Here is a 19,857-nt window from a genome sequence, read left to right on the forward strand (position 1 = left end):
GAACCTAGATTCCCAATATGATTGATTGTAATGCATCTCTTTTTATAAGTAATGGAAGTTTGTATTTCTTATGTGCCTATAACTTATTCATAATTACTTCAATATTTTTGTTAAATATAATGTTTTCCACCTTACATTTATTATTATTGATGTTTTAGTGGGATTTGTAAGATTTTTTTTACAATGTATTTAACCATATCCATTTATTTTCACCATATCTATGCTATTTAAAGCATATCATGTAATACATTTTTGTCCAAGCTTACTGATATGATACACATACCAATACTTTGAACCCTGATGGAACATCTGGAAGGCATTTTAAAATTGTCATGTTGGTAATTTGGTATTACTACCTATCAATAGAAATGTATGGAAGGCATTTTAAAATTGACATATTGGTATTATTATCTATCAATAGAAAGAAAAAAAAAATGAAAAGGAAGACAGTAGAGTGTATGGGATAAATCCAACCTAATGTCATGACTAGAGTATTAAGGCAACTCTTTTAGACACGAAAGCTACAATTTATTGAATGTGGGATAATCAGGAGAGAAAAAGTGCTAGCTTCCATCTAGATTCGAGAAAACAATTGAGAGAAAAGATAAGAAATCACGTTGTGTGGCATTTCTTTTTAAGTTTAAATGTTAGAGATTGGCATAGGTGGCCATTTTATAATAAAAAAAAGGGAAATCCAGTGCACAGGCTCCCATCAATGCGGGATAGGCACAAATGCACGCAGCCTTAATACATACAGAGAATCCATTAAAAGCTTTGGATTAATTGAATGCGATGGCTATTCAAACCAATGCTAATATTTTACATAGTTTTTAAAATCAGACCAGAAAAAGCCAAGTATCAATCATCCATTTTACCTCAGAACCATTATTTTGCCAAAAACTGTTGATTCGGTCAGTAAACTACTGACCTGGGTGTTCAAACCGTCGAACAATTTTGGCCATTTTTTATTTTTTATTAGAATGGGCCATCTGTTTGATTCAAACAGTCAGACCATTCAACTCAAAAACCAGACCCCCGACCGGTTCAATTTTAAAAACCTTGATTTCACACCAACAATAAATTCATGGGCTCCACTGTGAAAGGTGGAGGTCCTAGTAGCTCTGCATTGAGAATCTCTTCATGAATAAAATCAAATCATACAAACAAACATGGATGGAGATATTCCCAATGCACGGTTGCAAAAGCAGTGAATGGATTTTGTGAGGATGAAATCCACGATCCATTTTATCGTAAGCGGTAAGCCTCAAGCGCCAACAGGCATGGAATGAGGGAGGCACGTTTTATAATATGCATTAGAAATTTAGAATAAGGAAATGATCATAAATTCACATCTAACGCTGCCGGCGGTCTGGGCCAACCCGATCCCGAGACCTAATTGCACAGGGATTTTGCCTGCATTGGTTCAGAGAGAGAGAGAGAGTTTATTGTCAACTTACATAGTGTAAAGGTTTGTAGGTTATACATAGTCGGGTCTTGTTGGACAGACCCAACAACTCCCATTAAATAAGTAGGGTCAATCCGAGTTTAGTACTTAACCGTTGCTAATAATCTCAAGAAATCTGAGGGGTCAATTTCATACCAGCACATAACTGATAACACCATAATTTCACAAGTTTATGATCATTGGGAAATTTGGGCATTTCCAAGGATAGAGAGAATAGCTCCCATCAGAAGATGAACCCATCCAAGGGATTAAAGACATAAGATTTTGAGCATCCTCAGATTAACTTTAACCAATCTGATCTTTTTAGAAACCTTAATCTTTTCTCTATAATTTGTACATCAGATTATAGGAATATGGAATGCAGGGTAAAAAATTACAAGTTTTGAAGCTGTTCCCCATGGCATAAATGCTAATAAGGCCTATCCCCTTGCCTCTTGAATATGAAAGGACTTGTGGAAAATAAAGGAAGAATTACACCTCTCATGTAGTCCAAAGGACTGAAAAAAGCTTGGACAAACCACAAACTGTTGCTAATACTCCTTTCTGCCTTCCCACATAAAGCAATATTGATAATAAAGAGGGAAGCTGCACTTACTTTGGTAATCCAAGAAAGTGAGCAAAACTTGGGTACTTTGGTTCCCATCCAATTTCTGCACGGGTTTTTGAGTTATTTAACCTCTTCCCTAAAGGATCATCAGTTCCTGCATCACAAGAAATTAAAGCTGACTTTGCATCAGTCGGAAAATAGTGATAAACCTCAACCGTACGAGTGTAAAACTTTTCTGATGTTTCTATCTTGAAACATCACTTATGAGCTTGCCTGTAAAGGCCTCAAACTTTTTGCTGAATTTTCCACTCCTGTTCACCAAATCCATCATTTCCTGCCTGTAAGGAGAAGATATAAAGCAGATGAAGAAAGATTTAGGTTGCTTCTGTGTTTTCTGTTTGAAATTGTCATGATTCACCACAAAGAAAGTAGCCAAAATCCAAAATAGTAAGCCAGTGACAAGACCTGGATAAGGGATTATTGTCACAGCCTAAGAAGATGCGACCACGGAGTTTCTTCTTCATGATTGAAATTGAGAGTGATGCTGCGTCCTGTATGCAAGTGACAAGTTAGAGCAACCACTAATTCATGGTTTTTAACAAAAATTCATTTCCACTCTTGACAAATTATACAATTGTTAACTCTAAATCCCCCCAAAAGATTTATAACCACAAAAATGCAGGAATATTATATGAATTAGTATGCTCTTGGCATGACATATGAACAGTGGCCTTGAAGATTTCATGACCTTTGTACTATTTATAGTATGTCTATGAAACTAAGATTTGGAGGTGCGCTGTGACCTAGACTAAACAATAGTGTATTGTCGTTTTTTCCCTTTTGATTAATAATTAAACAAACGTCAGGAGGTGAAAAGGAGCTCTTTTTTAGGTTTTTTTATCATGTTGTTTAGTTTACAGGTAGATTGGAAGGGCCTCTTTTTCAGTGATTCTCATGCCAGTCTTGGGGAAGGAGCAGATCCCCTTGGTGGTTGGAAGCTATTATCTTTCAGGGGATAAGTTCATGCTTTCATTTTTTTTTCAGGGCTTCAGGGATTGTAACTTGTGTTTCTTTTGTGCATCTACGTTGTTAAGCCTTCTTTGAAGGTAGGGGTTCAGGGGTTTCCATCTTTTTTTTCCTAGTCCTACGGCCCCATCCCAATTTCTAATTCCATTGAATAGAATATCCATTGTTGATAAAAAATAAACAATCAGCATTTTGTTGACAATCTTTACTACCAATATGACTGGGAAATGGAAACAACAAAAACAATATAGAGGGAAAAAAATGAAAGATCTTAAGCAACTAAAACGGTTATAAAAATATAGATCACCCACCAGGAAAGCGAGTTAACAAGTTCACATTTAAGTAAGGATTCAAGTTTCATGTAATAGGCTATAGCTTTTTGCTAGTCAATCCACACCCTTTTTGGTCTGCCCCTAACTCTTCTATAACCCTTAACTTGTAATTGATCAAATTTTCACATTAGTGCTGTAGATGGTCTTCTCTGCACATGTCCAAATCATTTTAGTCTTTCCCTCATTTTATCACCTATTGAGGCCACTCCTAGGTTCTTTAAAATAGATAAACTTGCAAAGATTGTAAGCATCAGTGGCATATACAAATATAATGGAGAAATTTCAAGAACGACATTAAAGTTCAATATACAATATCAGGAAAACAACCATAAGATGAAAATGATGACCTCATAGTGAATAAGATTGAGAATGTGATCTGGACGAACTTCTACAGTCCCTTTCTCCAGCCAATAGTTATGAGCACCTCTATCTGCTTTGTGTAAATAGTTAAGGTACACTAAGAAGTTGACAGTAGCATTAATTTCCACGTGTCCATTTAACTTCGAGGTGCAAATGAAAGCTAATGGTTTAAATTAATTGCAAGTAAGGATATGTAAAGCCCAGCCAATCTAAGAACACAACCACCAAGCTCCAGCACCACACTTTCTGCCTTTAAAAGAATATCTGTCCGAGGGCTTCTTCCTAAAGGGACTATTGGAGAGTCCTGCATAGCCATCTGCATGTTAGTTAAAAATGCAAACTAGATATCTTCAACTATACTTCTACATGTAAAGAACTGTGCATCCCAGATTTTTTCAGATTAGTTGCTTTCTAGATATAAAGGAAAAGAGGTTTCTAACATGGGCCAGCTAGATGTATTCAGTACAAACCAACTCCTAATTGATCTAGTGGTCGTCATCTGGTCATTAATGTTTAAAAACTGAGAGAAGGATGCTTGGCATTCATGTTCACCCAATGTAAAGTGGTGGTGTTCATGACCTATTTTCTTGGGTTGTTTAGAAGATCAAATTTCAGAGTTCGGGCCTTCTCAGCCACATGCTTTTTTTTTCTCTCTCCATGGCCATCTTTTGCTGGAGAAATAAAGGTGAAAATGATTTTGAAGTACAATACCATTTGCTGTTCATTAGGGGCATTTGGAATTAGAGAAATTGGCATATTTTTTAAGGAAAGCATTGATCTACTCAAAAAGGTAAGGCTGACATTACTTCAAGTGGCAGTTGGTGCATCCAGAGTTCAAGGATGTCAATGGAAGAGCTTTGCGCCCAACTTTTATATCTAGTTATTTAGGATCCTTAGATGTTGTTTCTGGATTGTTTTCTAATGAGAGTTGGAGTTGGAAAGTTTTATTTTTATGTTGGATTTTTTTTTTCTTGATTGTATTGGTGACTCCTCATGATTACAAGCATTCAATACTTGGAAAGTTGACCTGTAGCTTAATAGATCCATGGTTTCGACCCCAACTAATGCATACATGGAAAAAGAGAAAGAAACCACAGAGAAACCATGTAGTGTGGTAGTTTTTAGGTTTTCTCTAGAACAAATTTAGTATTTTTTTTAGCATTATTTTATAGTTTGTAGCTAATCTTATTTTATAGTTTATAGTTTAGCATTATTTTATAGTTTTGCAGTAATAGGTTTAGTTAATCTTATTAGTAAGCTTTTAGGTTTCTTTAATTAAAGCTACATTCGTATCACCTTTTTTGCGTCTAAGCTTTGGGATCAAAACTTGTTTGTTTAATTTAAATTTGGTATCTTGTATGTTTTTTAGGCACCCATCCAAAAAGACTGAAAATTGAGAATCTGAGTTCATTTGTAAAAGCTGGTTTATGTGGATTTAATTATACAAAAACCCTCTTATCGTAACTGAATTAAGAATTTGGAATTACCCGGGAGGTAAGGCTCTATTCTCTCTCCTCATTCTCCTCTTCTTATGTTGAGAATTGAGATCTGTATCTGCAGCATAAGTAAATGCTCTATCTTCTCTTCCCTTTGAAATATTCTTCTCTACTACTTTCAATTGTTGCTCAGGTTTTGTACACCGAAATATTAAAATGTAATTTTTTTTCTTAGTTATCAACATTGAGTAAAGGCCTTCTTTGTAAGTAATGAAACCCCTTTCTATTAGTCAAGATTTTTACCCCTTCTCCCCATGGACCCCACCATCAAGCCTGATTTTACAAGTGATGACTGTCTTACTACCAACCTCCCCCTCCTCTAATGCTCACATGTGGATAGGGAAAGGAATATTGTGAAACAAGAGTCAAAACTACCATACACTATATCTTTAGGAAGATCTGAAGTCAATGCACGGATTGATTCTAATGATTATTACAACAAGCGATAGTATGAAGCCAAAGACACATGATAAGTATGTAAGGGACACCTAGAACAAAAGCAATGCAAAAACAAATATTGTTACCGGCGAAACAATGTGTTATAGTAGATTTAACACCTCATTACAAGGTCCATTGTCATTGCAATCATATGGAGCACTACTTGACGTAAATATGAAAGAACCTTCACCACTCCAGTTTGATGCAGCCAACCTGTAGATTGTTCCAAATTCCAAATCAATGCCTTACTGTTAGACAGTGTATGCCCTTAGCTCCAATTAGATTGATGTAAAGATACATTTATTGTAAATGAATAAAAGTACATTACTGTTTCATGTTGATATTGGTATGTTTCTGTGAAGTTACCCCTTAAACAGGACACTAATGAGACTCATGTTAGTTTAGAATGTTCTCAGCCGTTGGATAGACTTGGGGAGTTTATCCTGTCAAGGCTGACACTGATGTGCTGCCAAAGAAGTTGGGGTGGCTTGTCTCAGCTGCTAGGGTTAGACCCAAAGCACATGCAATGTGTGTTTTAGATGAAACACTAAACTCAAACCATTTTCCAGTTATGCCCTGGACCTTGGAGATTGATGAACAAAATTAGAAAGTTACACATAACCCCTAGACTTGATTATGGTACTGCACTAGGTGTTGGATTTGGTTGTCTTTGATATGCCAATCAGTGAGATCTATTGAGAGTCAAAACCTGGGTATGTTGGGGCAGTTTGAGAATTCACTTGAGTGGGTGATCATAGTGATAGGATCGGCCCCTTTGTCGGACAAAGTGAATAATAGGGCTTACACTCTCCCTTATGGAAACCTAAACTGCCGACAATGGATTTCAATTATGTTTGAGATTTGGTTTTGCAAAATATATTTATATCTGTATATATATTAATGTTTTATGAAAAATGTTTGCAAAAGGTTTTAATTCCCGGGATCCATCACAGCAAAGAGTGTGACACTGTATCTTGCAGCCAGGGGAGAGGTCCTCCCTTGTCAAGTAGTGTTGTGATCATTATAGGCCGAGAGGTTAAGTGTAAGAGACCATTAAGGGTTGATTACCTGATGGGCTTTATCTTACTTAAGTCCATTATCCTTGGGTCTTCATAGGATGGCTGAATTCAAAGACCATTTAAGTGTAAATGTTGGGACCATATTGAGCCCATAGTGATGTGCTCAGGGGTTTACTACGTTTAGCAGTGAATTTAGCCAATCCTTTGCACAAAGGTTGGGCCGAACCCATGTGGACTTATGTGAGGTCATTATAGGGTCCCACACCATACGAATCATACCTAAGTTGCCCATGCAACATCCTTGGGTTGTGGGCCTTATAGCTGATGGGCCTAAGGCCCATAATTAATATGATTAATTATGTTGTCATGTGATATGGGGCGAATTTGGGTATGGAGCACCTAATCTTATAAGAAGATAAGGTATATCTCTAATTAGAGTCTAGATCTGATTTAGATCTAGATTATTTCCTAATTAGATTAGGAGATAACTCCATAAGAGATTATAAAAGAGGAGGGGGCGGACCAATCCAAGACAGCTTCTTATTTTTTTGCAGTTTCTAGTTCTCTCTGCACCCTTTTGTCTCCCACTTTTTTTCCTAGTTTGACATCAGCTATCTAGGACTGATTTAGATCAGTTTTCCTTTGACTTTGCAAGAAAAATTCAGAGGAACCTTCCCCGATTCGATCCAAGCAGTTGGGTTGCAGTTTTGCTGAAAACTATGTTGCTGAATCAACTTCACCTACACACTACGCCATCTTCAGTGGAGGCTGGTTTTGGGACTGATTTGGGCATGAACCACCTTGGGATCTGCATTTGTGATACTCATATCAGGTATAAATCTCTCTCCTTGATTGGTTTTAAATCTGGTCCAGTTCAGTACAAGATCGATCCTGAAAAATGCAGTTTTTTAAAACATGGGGAATTCGTATCCTAGAAGGATTAGGAAAATTTTGAAATTTCGCCCAGCCATCTAGCATGGTTCGGCCATCCATATGATGGATCCTAACCCTTCCAACACTTATGCCTAAGATGTATTGAATGCACATAATGAGATGCACTTTTCTTTATTAGGAACAAAGAACTTCATTAAATATGCAATGAACCAGTTTTGCCAAAGCAAATTATCTCGTTCAGTATCTTTAATATAATTAATCCTCAAAAACAACTTTTAAAAACAATGAAACGGTGTGGAAGTGCACCTTTGTCATAGATCAATGCATCAACTACTAGCATATGAATGCCCACAATTCCCATCTCTGAAACATCATCCAAAAAATATAACTTTACCATCATTTTTTTTTATAAATGATGATAATTTTATTAAATCGTGAGCATGTTTGGGACTAAAAGCTCACAAAACAACCCTTGGAGAGGTGCGAGCTGTAGCCTCCCCCAACAGATTACAAGGAAACTAAAAAAACAATAAAAATCACAATTGTGCCCAGAATAGGTCATCCCTGTTTGCCCCCTTGCTTGGCTAACACATCCGCCAAAGAATTTGCTGATCTCCCCACCCACTGCATAGAAGTAGACATATTCCTAATCAGCCATTTGAACTTCTTAACTTCATTGTAGCACCAAGCAGCATTCTGGGGGTTCTTCAACCGGCCCACCACTACCTTAGAATCCCCTTCAATAATCAATTGCTCTACCCCCATCTGGTTTGAAAAAAGGACCCCTTGTACAACAGCTAGTAATTCTGCCCTAACAGAATCTCCATGTCCCAGAGAACCCTACAGGACTACCTATCCATGCCGATTTCTCAGACCCCCCTCCCCCCATTCCAGAGGGTCTTAGATTGCCTAAATTTCTCCCATCAAAGTTCAACTTCAACGATCTTGCAGATAGGAGAAGCCACCTTATAGCTGCCCTATTCTTAGTGGAGCAACTTGCTACTGTTTCCAGTTTCTCCAAAGATCACTAAAGGAGAATTGCTAAAAGAGCTCCATGGTTTTTAAAAAGTGTATTGACCTATTCAAAATGCAAACCTTCAAATCTAGGCTGCTCCTCTCCTCTTGGAAAATTCTAGCATTCTTTCTTCCCATATTGTCCATAGCAAGGCTGCTCGAGCACATCTCCACATAATTCCCCCTCCTGTTTTAGGCCAGGTGAAGGTAGGGTAGTCAAAAATCATGCATACATCAGCTGGTAGATTCCAACTACACCTAAACAACGAGAGGAACCAAATTCATAACTCTGTCGAGAATAGATGGGAAATCAGTAAGTGATAACAATCCTCCCCATGAGCTCTACAAAGAACACACCAGTTGGGAGAAATACACAAGAGAGAGGTTCTCTCTTTTGTAGGTTATCTACAGTGTTTAATTTCCCAAGGTACACTTCCCAATAAAAAGCCATAATCTTTAAAACCAAACTTCCTTAGAGGGAAACAACTGATGAACAAAAGAAAGGCAAAGAGACTTAAAATAAGAGGCACGAGTGAAGGTCCCTTTGGGCCTCGAAGCCCACACCCTCTTATCTGACTCAAATGGGTCCAAACAAACCTGATTGAGGAGGGAGAGAAAATTAGACAAAGATTCAATTTCAGCATCACTTAACCCTCTACAAAAGCCAAAATCCCAGTTGAAACAAATTTTGAAACCCATTCTTTTTTTTATAAAGAGAGAGTATAACAAAGGGAAAAGGTCTTTTAAGGGGGTATTTCCCACCCAAACATCCTCCCCAAACCAAACAGAATTATCAGAACAAACCTCATACCTAAAACATACCCGAGAAACTAAGGAAGAGTGTTGTGAATGGCCTTCCAAGGAGGTACCAAATTAGCCTGTTTTGATACACCAACATCCCACCCATTCTCTAAGTTGCCTGGGATACTTCCCACCACTTCATGCCATAACCTCTCTCTCTGTCCATTGGAAATGCCACAGCCATTTCCCTAGCAATGCTATTTTTTTTTTAACCACCCATCCTAAGCCCAATCCACCCTCCTTTTTGCTTCTGTACACACCACTTAATCAGGTGATCCTTTTTTATCTTGTCTCGGTTCCCAAAGGAAAATCTCTCGTTAGTTTCTCCAGCTTCTTTGCTTCCCTAGGTGGTAATCTAAATACAAACAAGAAATAGGTGGGTAAGCTCGCCAAAGAAGCCTTTATTAAAGTGATCCTACCTCCTAGAAAGATGTAGTTCTTCCAAGAGGCTAGTCTCTTCTCAAACTTTTCCACCACCGGAGTCCAAAAGCTACTCTCCCTAGGGTTTGCCCTTAACGGAAGCCCTAAGTAGGACATAGGCCATGAAGAGATGGAGCAATCAAGACACCCTACAATAGCCTCAATCTCCCTCTCCTCCAAGCTGATACCCATGCAAACAAATTTATTTTCCAGTTGGAGATTCTCTCAAAAACCTTTGATTTGGTCTCTCAAGTTTGCCACCTTCTCGCTACCACCCCCCTCACAAAAAAATCATCAAGTCATCTGCAAAATGGAGATGGATAACGGTGACTTAACTCCTCCCTATTCTCCAACCCTTAATGACATCTTCCCTATCAGCTTTAGTGATGATTCTACTGAACACATTAGCTACTAGAGTAAAGAGGAAGGGTGAGAGTAGGTCCCCTTGCCTTAGGCCCTTGCAAGCTAGAAAGAAATCCCTTACCACACCATTAACCAGAATTGAGTAGTAACAAGAACTGATACACCCAAATATCCATCTACACCACTCATCACCAAAACCCACAATTTCTCAATACCTTAATTAGGAAATCCAAATCCACCAAATCATATGCCTTTTCAAGGTCCAATTTACAAACAAAATCCCTTTGCTTAGTTCTTTTCATCTCTTCAACACATTCATTTGCAATTAGGGTTTGATGACTTTGATCTTTAATTTGTTAACCATGAATGAAAGCCCCTTGGGCCTGACTATTAATAGAGGGGAGAACTTCTTTAATCCTCAAAGAGAGCACCTTAGCCAGGATTTTGTAAATACTTGTTACCAGACTAATCGGTCTAAAATATTTAGGGTGATTAACATCAATTTTCTTAGGAATAAGAACCAAGAAAGTAGCATTAACTCCAAGACTTACCATGTGGTTATCTGCAAATTCCTTAAAAACATCACACAAATCATCTTTCAACACCTCCCAACAATCTTGGTAAAATGCCATTGTAAAACCATCCGGACTCGAGGCCTTAGATTTGTCCATTAAAAAGACTGCTTGCTTTATCTCTTCTTCCTCAAAACTCCTTTCCAGCCACCTTACCTTTTCATCATCCAACCTTAGCCAATCCAATCCTTCCGCTACTACTCTCATTCCAAAGCCTTCTAAAATTGATTTAAAGTGATCCACAAAAATCCTGGCTATGTCATCCTGGTTGGTTAATACCTCCCCATCTATCTCTAACTTGGTTACAAAATTCTTCCTCCTTCCATTCGCCAAGTCATAAAAAAATCTAGTGTTTCTGTCACCTTCCTTGATCCACCTATGCGTAAACTTCTGCCTCCAACTAATCTCCTCTCTCAAAAGCACCTCTTCAAGATCCCTTTTTAGTTGATCTCATTTCTCTACTCAAACAATATAATTTGGGATTCCTTCTCATCCAAAGCTTCTATCGGAGTGATCGAACTCATCTTTTGTTCCTCCAATCTCCCAAAGTGAATCTTATTCCACTCTTTAATTTTGGTTCTTAATCTCTTTAGTTTCTTCTGGAATCTGACCCCCTTCCAATTACCCCCCTCGCCTCCTCATCCCACCAGTCCTTCACCTTCTTCACAAAATCCAGGTGGATTAGCCACATATTTTCAGACCTAAAAGGTCTTTATCCAGTGACAAAGGATTCCAAACCTAATTTAATTGAGCTCTAGATACCAAGAATCCCTAAGGTCTCTTCCAAGTTGTGTTGACGAGGAATCTGTCCAATTTGGAACAAAAAGGAGATGCCTGGAAATTGGACCAAGTAAATTTATCTTGTTAAAAGTGTAATTTCCTTTAACCCACAATCTTCAATAAAGCTGTTAAATTTCCTCATGTGGGTTGTGATTACCTGGTGAGGATTATTAATCTCTTTTGAAAACCTAATTACATTTAAATCCCCACCCAAACACCACGGACCATCCCAAAGCCCTTGGATTGCATAGAGCTCCTCCCACAATTCATTCCTTTCTCTGTAAGAGTTAGGTCCATAGACATTGGTTAGAACCCATTCTCCACATTCTTGAACTTGATGGAGACTGAAAATTTGCTCATCAATTCCTCCACTACTTCTACAACCTCTTCCTTCCATAGTGTGACAATTCCCCCCGAAGCTCCCCAAGAGGGAGCCAAGGTCCAACCTACTCCCTTAGATCTCCAAAAGCTCCTGACCCAACTTTAGCATCATTCTACATTCTACACTATGCTACCTGAAAATGATGGACAGAGTAAATCTTATGAAGTGAGAAAACAGCTTCTTCTTCTTTTTGTTTGTGTTAAGTAAAATTGGATTCTACACATTGATGGAAAGGTTATCAATTTCCGCCATTTCTGATGGGCTGCTAATGTCTTAGATCATTGCCATATTCTTCAGAAGCTCAACTTTTGTGATATATTTGCTGGCATTAGTTTTTAAGGTTAAGTATCGATCCATAAGAAGATGAATTAGTCTCCTCTCTTCCGTCCTTCATGTTTTTTCCTTCTCTTTTCTGATGTAAAAAAAGGGACCATTCCCCATTTTTTCCAGTCGTTATTTGACACAAAACAGGGGCTCCGCCCTATCTTTTTTTCACCTTTTTTTTAATGCGAAACTGGAGCTCTGCTCCATTTGTTTTCAGTCTTTTTTAGCACAGAAACAGGCACTCCACCCCCTTCTTTTTACATCATCTTTTGTGATGCAAAGATTATACCATGGTTTTTAGTTTTTTTTTTTTACAGAAATACAGGGGCTGGTGTGTTTCTCCTTTTATCCAATATCCACAATTCCATACATCATCTTTTAAGTTGGTTATGCTTCTTGTTAGGTGTTTTTTTATTCATAAATGATTGAAGCCTAAACTCTGAAATTTTGAAGAACTCTACATTCCTTGTTGATCAACGAAGATTTCTTTGTTAAGTCCAGTCTGTAAGTCTTTATTTATGCTGATATGTGTATATTTTGTTAAATTACCATGTTCTTGCCTTCTTAGATGTGTATTAGGTTCAAATAGAACAACTATATCTCTCTCTTATTTTAGTATTTTTAATGAATTACACGTTTGGATTAAATTATTGAAACTTGAAATTTGAAACAACAAGGACTAGAAACATTAGATAACATTATAGTCCTTTTTCCTTGAAGAACTTGGAGATAGGATTATAGATTCACAGGATAACCAAGTTTTCAATAGTAGATTAGGAGTATTGTAGAATGTAGTGATAATATTAATATTAGATTTGGAATTGGTGCTGGCATGTAATACGTGTTGCAACTTGCAAGCTTGCATTGTTGCAAACTTGCAAGCTTGAAGGGAAATGCTCTCCCTTGGAAGACTTGAAAGCGAGAATCCTATTCCTAACCAATGGCTGGTTGAAAGCTCACAAGCTGTTTAGAGACATTTTCTTTGGAGATTTGGATAGAAACTTGTGGCAGGTGCTAAACTCCTCTTGCTTGGTGCCCCCTAGCCCCCTACTCTTTCTCCCAGACCTCCAGTGGACGCCAATCTTCAATTTGATGGCAGCTGCAGAAGTGTTTCAAGCCACAGGGGACAGCCTGGGATAGGGGGCCAAATTATTAAAGCTAATGGTTAGCTGCTCTGGGCATTTTGTGGGCGGATTGGTATAACAGACTCAGCAGAAGCAGAAATTTGTGCCTTGCTCGTGGGTTTGAGAGCTGCAGCTAATATGAATTTAATGGATCTGGTGGTGGAAGGAGATTCTACAATGGTTATCAGCTGAATGGAGGATTTAAAAGTTGGTCCTCGGAGATTCAATTTCTTCTTTAATGAAAACAGAGACCTTTTGTCATCGGTTTTTTGTCATTTTAGATGGATTCCTAGAGAGATGAATAGAGTGGCTGATTCTCTTGCCAAATCTGGGGTGGGGAGGGATTATTTGCAAAGTGGCTCGATGCCTTTGTAAATCCTTGGGGTTTTCATTTTTTGGGTTGTAGTCTCGTTTTGGCTTTTTGCTTTGTACATCTCCTCATATACATCCACTGTTTTTAATGAAAATTATCCTTTTATCTCAAAAAAAAAAAAAGACAATGCAACTAGCAAAGTTCTCACTTGTTCTATTTTTTTAAAGGAAATATGGTGAAGGCCCAGGATGATGTGGGAACATTGTGTCAAAGTTGATGAAAATAACAATTTACATGTGAGATGGAATTACTGTGGTGGAGAATTTTGTGATGGTGTCTTTAGGATGAAAAACCAACTTGCACACACAAATAAAAATATTCAAGCATGCAAAAAAAAAAAAAAAAAACAGAGGAAGTTTGTGAAAAAGTTTAAGGCGTTGTTGGAAATTGGAAAGCAAAGAAGGGATAAAGAAATGTATGACCAATGCCAAGGCCAATTTGAGGGACTTCTATTTTGATGATCAACCGGAAGTAGAGGATCCCAAAGGCAATGTTCTAGAAATCATAACCATATTGTAAATCATAAAGGGGTTTGAATCGATCATATCGTAAATTGTAAGGTTTTTTCCAATTTTCTAAAAAGTTGTTAAAAACTCTAAAAAATACCTAAACCTCTCAAAAAATAGAAAAGACGAATTTGCACAAACTTCCTAACCCATAAACATCATACAACTATATAAAATGGTAGTAGTGACAGATTGATGGTTACGCTAGTGTCAACTCCAATTTCGTTCTTTTTTTTTTCAGCAATAAAAAGCAATATCTTTAATTGTCTTGATATGAATATGAACCTTACATGACAATGACAATAGACCCAAGACTTAGTCAACAAAAAGGATGATTGGGGCAAACCAATATATTATTTTGGTCCCTTATACAAAATATACAAAAAAGTGCTACACTATGCACAAATATACATGTAGCCTTGTAAATATTCTTTATAAGTTCATAAGTCATAATTAAAAAACTAAGAACAAAGAAGCCTTATCCATCAAAATATATCAATCATTAGCAATCACCATCTCTATCATCATTCTCATCATCATCACTATTCTCATCAACAAGTTCAATCCTGTCTACATCTTCTTCATCAGATAAAGAAATAAATTCTTCATCTTGAAGTTGGACTATCCCTTTTCTTCTCTTATTGTGTAAATAGATCCCTAGGACCTAACCTAAAGTAGAGCAAGCTATGAACATTTGAATAAAATAATAAAGTTGTAAACTATAATAATAACAAAACAAAACCTACCACATTTCCTTCGTTTATCTACAACTCCTTCAACTTCAAAAAAAAACACTCTCCCATATCCATCCATGTGGTATCATCAAAAATGGTAGGATCTTCCATTTTTTATAGGAAATGGTAACTTTCATTAAATAGAACATCAGAAATTACAAACTGTCACCTACAGAAGGGCAAGGTGACCCCTGAAACAAAAAGCAAAGTTACAACACAGCCCAAAACAAAGTATCTCTATTCACACCTTGCTTTGCTAGTAAGTCAGCTAAAGCATTTGCTGACCTTCTAGTCCAATTAACAAATACACCCAGATCCCTTGTAAGACTCAATAATTCTCTTACATTTCGTCTTAGGTATCAAGTTCCCAGACTATTTGTTTGCACCCACCCTGCTACTAACTTTGTGTCTCCCTCCACTTCTAACTGTTGCATACCCAAATGCTTAGCCAATCTGAGCCCCTGAAGGAGAGCCAACACTTCTGCTCTAAGTGAGTCCCCCATACCTATTGGACCGCAGTACATAGCTAAGATTCTTCCTCCCTCATCTCTAAATACACCCCCAATTCCAGATAGTCCAGGGTTCCCCACAGAGCTGCCGTCAAAGTTTAATTTCACACTCTGCTGTAAAGGAGGGGATCTTCCTTTTTAGTTATCCATTCATCATCTAACTCCATGTCTGATAGACAAATTGGATCAGCTCTTGCTTAGCTTTTCTCTTCTCATGGCAAATCCCAAGTTGGCAATTGATGCAGCTCTAACTCATCCTACTTTGGTACCAATTGATGCAGCTCAAATATGAAGAGAGAAAATAAATAAGAAGAAGAAGAGAATTGGATGGAACTTCATTAATCAAAGATGGCTTACAATATGAAGCAACAAAGTTAAAGACTTACTCACCCAATGAGGGGACTCTCTCAACTCTCAAAGAAAGTTCTAGGCTTTTCAAAACAAAGGAAAGAACTTGATGCCTCTAGTTTGAGATTACAAGGCTTTATACAGAGAATAAAACTAGTTGTTGGTACATTAAATGAAAAACTAGTTGTTGGAACATTAAATGAGAAACTAGTTGTTGGAGTATTAAATACAAAACTAACTATTAGAGCATTGAATGAGAAACTAGTCGTTACAAGTTGCTGGAGCTTTTAATGAACTAATTGTTAAAAGTCCACTAACAACTAGCCATATGATTCTATGTTTCTTGGAGCATGATTGTGGACTGCATCAGTCCAACTTCAAGATGAAGAAGATGAAGACAACATTTAGCTTGTTGATGAGAATAGTGATGATGATAATGATTGATATATTTTAGGGATGCAAACAAATCGGATTGGATTTAAATCAATGTATACCCTAATCTAATCCGATACTATAAACCATAGATTCGATTGGATCTCACAAACATTGATTCAAATTCAAATCTGACAAGTGTGTCAGATATCTAAATCTAATCCGATCCGATTTAATTTTTAAACAATTTTGACAAGGGTGTCAGATATATATCAGATCAGATCCTTTTGGATCAGATAGAGGGTGATCCCAATTTGATCTGATTTTTAGTCGGGTCCTATTATCCAATTCGGAAGTCCGAAATGGGGATATCTGAATCTAACAAAATAGGATCAGGCTTCAGATCGAATCATGATCAAATCCATTTGCACCCAATTCTTAGTTTTTTAGTTATGACTTATGAACTTATAAAGAATATTTATAGGGCTACATGTATATTTGTGTATAGTGAGGTACTTTTTTGTATATTTTGTATAAGGGACCTAAATAGTATATTGGGTTGGCCAAATCATCCTTTTTGTTGACTAAAGTCTTGGGCCTATTGTTATTGTCATGTAAAGTTCATACTCATATCAAGACAATTAAAGATATTGCTTTTATTGCTGAAAAAAAGAATGAAATTGGAGTGGACACTAGTATAACTATCAGTCTGTCACTACTACTACCTGTTTATATAGTTATATGATGTTTATGGGTTAGAAAGTTCGTACAATGTCATTGTTTTCTATTTTTTGAGAGGTTTAGGTATATTTTAGAGTTTTGAAAAATCAGAAAAAAAAAATTACGATTATGATTTTCAGAAAAAAACTATTACTATAATTTAATAGCAACAACAAGAGCAATAATCAAATTTCCATAATTGTGCTCTTGCCTTGCAGATCTCCTTGGATGTCTCAAGCCCCTTTAAACCCCAAAAATGTCTACTATCAGCATAAGCTACAACTTAAGTGCCCCGGTTTCCTTTTATTGTGCAAGAAACCAAGAAAAAAAAAACAAAAGAAAAAAGAAAACACATGATTTGACATGGTTTGACTATTTGTGCTTATGTCCACAAGTGAACCCCTATGAAATTCCACTATTCCCAATGCAACAATTACAACTTTAGTGCAGAAGCTAGTCTCAATAAACATCTATTCATCCCCTTGACACATTAAATGGACTAAGCAAAAAGGACCAAATGGTTATAGGCTCAATTGTCAGGTACATGTCCACTATCAAGCTCCTTCTATAAGGAGAGCAACACTAACCTGAGAAGATTCTATCTATGCTCAAAGGCTAAATGTATCATCTTCTGTCCCAGCTGACTTTGTTGCCTAAGTCACCCAGATCCAGAAAGGACACAATTGTACAAGATGTAGGATATGACCTTATTCCTGATAAAGAAAAGTGCATCTATTAGGGCTGCAACTTGGGCTGGGTTTGCCCGAACCCATCCTGAAACATAGGGTTGGGTTGGGTTGAAGTTCAGGTTAAGGTTAAAGTTGAAAAGTATGAACCCAACTTGATTTCATATTTGCATGTATAAATATCATATAAATATGTATTTATGCATGTAAGTACTTATGTATATGTGTGTATTCACCATTCATGCATGTATTTATATGCAACTATGCATCCATAAATGTATATATTTATATATTTGTATTTTTTACTGCAAGTATTTATATATTTATGTGCATATATATTTATATATCTATATATGTGTGCATATATATTGTATGTTAAAAATTTTAAGTTTAAAGGCAAACCTTTTTCTGAAACATGTTAACTGTGTTCTTTTACAAATAAAAATGCTAATATAGGATTAACATAAGCCCTTAGTCTAAGAAATAAGTACATTTGGCAAAAGGAAATAAAAAAAGTTAGCCAATCTGAGACTAACCCGAACCCAACCCGAAGTTTTAGGGTTGCGTTAGGGTTAACCTCAACCGACCTAATCCAGCCCGACTTGCACCCCTAGCATCTATATAGACCACTTAGTTCAACTGTCCAATGCAGTTAATGTGATTGCTTCCTGAAGATATCCGACAGTTGAATCACTGAGTAGAAAATTGAAGTCAGTAAGGATCTTCAGTAGTAAATCGATTACCTATGTAGTGTAGTAGTGCTATGCCTACACTGGCATTCAGAAAATGCTAAAAACTACGTTTTTCTCGCACATGCTTAAACATAAAAAAGGGATTTGTGTGTGTGTGTTTATCTAGTTGCATACATAAGAAAAAAAGAAGTTTTGAGCATGATATTCAGATTTTTCCATATGTATAACAAGGAGCTAATTTGAGTCCGCAGGTACCTGACATCACCGGGGTAGTCTGCAGTTCGGTAAGGAGGGGCACAGAAAATAACAAATGGAAACTGCTGAGGTGATCGCGTTCCTCTTAAAGATGGATTTATCCCAACTTTAACCAATTCATCATGGTGATCCGTAGTCATCGTCTGTCCAAAAATTTGGCAGCCTGGATATTCCTGTTACAAGATCAAGGAACAGTATATAGTTTAAGCACCTTTTCATGGAGTAAATATATCGAAACAAAAGGTTGGCGCAGGGGAGGAAGCAAAATATATGTGCAACTAAAAACTTGGAATTTGGAATCCTGCAGTTTCGATGATCAAGTAAGATAAAGCAAATTTATGTTTTGAAATTGTTCTCCACAAATACCTTCCTCCACTGTTCTGCTGCCATGCGCCCAAGTACACCTGGTCCAATAATCAGCAAATCATTCTCCCCTACCAAACTAGGAGATGAAACCTCCAAATCCAATCTTTCATTCGGTGCACCTGCATCAATCAATAACTTTAAGCATTTATTTATTTACTTATTTAGAGTAATTCAATCACGCAGGCACCTAAGATTCCAACGAAAGACCGCAACAAATGGAACTGAAGTGCATTGTGCATACACCACACAATTGACTCAAATCAAAAGATGATTGTAATCTAGCAATCAACGGAAATGACAATAACAATCGATCACGACAGAATGCCGTAACAAATTTCTCCAAGTATTGACACAAATAAAGAGCGAAAAAGAGAAATTGGCGTTAACAAATAAGAGATCGAAAGTAAATACTGACCAACCGTGGAGCATGCATGAACCTGCAACTGCAAGGGGGACGCCATTGAAGATCTACGCTTCGCACTGAAATTAGGTTTTCGGAAGAGTGGAATTAAGGTTCTGGAGGAGGGTAAGAAGCGTCCTGACCAAGGAACTACAGTATTGCCACTACTACTACAGTAGGCAACGCCAATGGCTGCCATGGAAGCAAGAAAAACGAAACGCAGAAGATGAAAGGATAAACCGCAAGCGTTGAGGCTTGATTCGTGCTTACGAGTTTCGAGTTCCGAGTTTTGACATTGGTTTTCTAACCGGGGGGGTCGCGCCAAGACGTCAACGTGACAAGTGGGCAACCGGTAGTGACTTTGCGATCTTCGGTCCGTGCCTTACACGTGTCTGTGAGTACCACCTTAGATGTTTTCTCAGCCGTCTGATCGGATCAGATGGCCTGTCCAGATTACCTTATCCGGTTGACTGGCTGGGCTGAGCTTGAAACGGGAAGACGGTCCGGATAGCCGATCTCAGATCAGTTGTCGTATACTC

General features: G+C 37.4%; 1 protein-coding gene across 1 annotated transcript; it reads right to left on the bottom strand.

Moving 5' to 3' along the window:
• Positions 1-1,727: 1,727 nt before the first annotated feature.
• Positions 1,728-19,618, bottom strand: LOC148867381 (uncharacterized). The gene is made up of 9 exons (XM_088980197.1): positions 19,334-19,618; positions 18,919-19,037; positions 18,553-18,725; positions 5,784-5,877; positions 3,923-4,034; positions 3,718-3,806; positions 2,478-2,563; positions 2,286-2,350; positions 1,728-2,166 (listed from the first exon to the last, which is right to left on the bottom strand). Exons 1-9 carry the CDS (start codon positions 19,515-19,517, stop codon positions 2,057-2,059), a joined length of 1,032 nt encoding a protein of 343 aa, XP_088836323.1. The 5' UTR covers positions 19,518-19,618; the 3' UTR covers positions 1,728-2,056.
• Between the last annotated feature and the right edge of the window lie 239 nt (positions 19,619-19,857).

Source organism: Nelumbo lutea, chromosome 3 (assembly GCF_056320005.1).
Source record: "Nelumbo lutea isolate HS-2025 chromosome 3, American lotus-T2T, whole genome shotgun sequence".
NCBI classification, from domain to species: Eukaryota; Viridiplantae; Streptophyta; class Magnoliopsida; order Proteales; family Nelumbonaceae; genus Nelumbo; species Nelumbo lutea.

Excerpts from the sequence above, each read along its gene's own strand:
- LOC148867381 (XM_088980197.1), bottom strand. The coding sequence starts at position 19,517 with ATGGCAGCCATTGGCGTTGCCTACTGTAGTAGTAGTGGCAATACTGTA. Across the intron at positions 4,035-5,783 it reads ACAATGGACCTTGTAATGAG|GACTCTCCAATAGTCCCTTT; the intron begins GTGTTAAATCTA and ends ATGGCTATGCAG. Across the intron at positions 3,807-3,922 it reads TAGATTGGCTGGGCTTTACA|AAGCAGATAGAGGTGCTCAT; the intron begins TATCCTTACTTG and ends ACTATTTACACA.